General features: G+C 50.4%; 1 protein-coding gene across 1 annotated transcript in view; it reads right to left on the bottom strand.

Annotated features, from left to right (window-relative positions):
- Positions 1-918, bottom strand: part of ZNF341 (zinc finger protein 341) — a 45,892-nt gene that overhangs the window by 13,723 nt on the left and 31,251 nt on the right. The window contains exon 8 of the mRNA XM_007934729.2: positions 301-304. Coding sequence (XP_007932920.2) covers positions 301-304 — 4 coding nt within the window. The remainder of the gene's footprint in view (positions 1-300; positions 305-918) is intronic.

Below are 918 nucleotides of genomic sequence, written 5' to 3'. Positions count from 1 at the left end.
CATGACACCATTCCAACCTCAAGCCATCCAGATGGTGGTTTGCCTCTTTGGGCCTGACTGCTGGGTCAGGACAGCAGCTCCAACAGCTATAAAGGGCCTCCCGGCTCTGACCCCAGCAAGGGAACCTGGGAGAAGGGACCAACTTCAGGCACTGGGTTATCAGCACTGGGCTCAACCCTCAGCCTACAAACTCCAAGACCAGTGTTGGGAGGCTTCCAAGGGCTCAGACTTGGACTTGAATCCCAGCTTTGTGCTAACATCTGGTGGGCAGGTCACTGCTCTGCACCTCAGTGTCCTCACCTTCCTATTGGGGAAAATATCACCTACCTCCCACGATTTCAGGGATCAATGTCTCTAAGGCAGAGCCTGGAGCATAGTAGATGCTCCCTTCCCTTCCCTTTGCATCGCACTCGAGAGGGCTGCACAGTCAGAGGAACTCACAGATAACCCCGAGGTCGAAAGGGTAAAAGCAAAAATAATTCCTTGAGTACAAACGCCTGGACACCTTTTTCCAGCTTTCCTGCCCCTTTGGCCCCACTTCCCAGTCTTCCCCGGGGCAACTTGCCCTTCACTTCATTTCTTGAGTCTCAGTCCCCCTGCAATTTCTCGAACTCATGTGATTGCTACAAGGCCCTTCATGCCCTGGCCTCCCTTTCTCCTCCAGGTTCCTCCCATTTCTGTTCTATACAACTTACTATTTTATTTCAGATCTCTGCACCTGCTGTTCCCTCTGCTAGGAATGCACTCCATCCTAGCCCTTGTCTACCCATAAAACTCCTACCTAACCTTCAGAACCTAGTTGATATGTTACTGTTCCTGAGACAGCTTCCCTACTCTACACACAACCATAATACTATCCCTCATATATATATGATAAGCATTTGTTGACAAGCCTGTTTTCCGGAGTAGCCCACACAT

Source organism: Orycteropus afer, unplaced genomic scaffold (assembly GCF_000298275.1).
Source record: "Orycteropus afer afer isolate SDZICR_OR568_19922 unplaced genomic scaffold, OryAfe1.0 scaffold00020, whole genome shotgun sequence".
NCBI lineage: Eukaryota > Metazoa > Chordata > Mammalia > Tubulidentata > Orycteropodidae > Orycteropus > Orycteropus afer.
The sequence above is the reverse complement of the archived record's forward strand: the minus strand, read 5'-3'. Positions and strand labels throughout refer to the sequence as shown.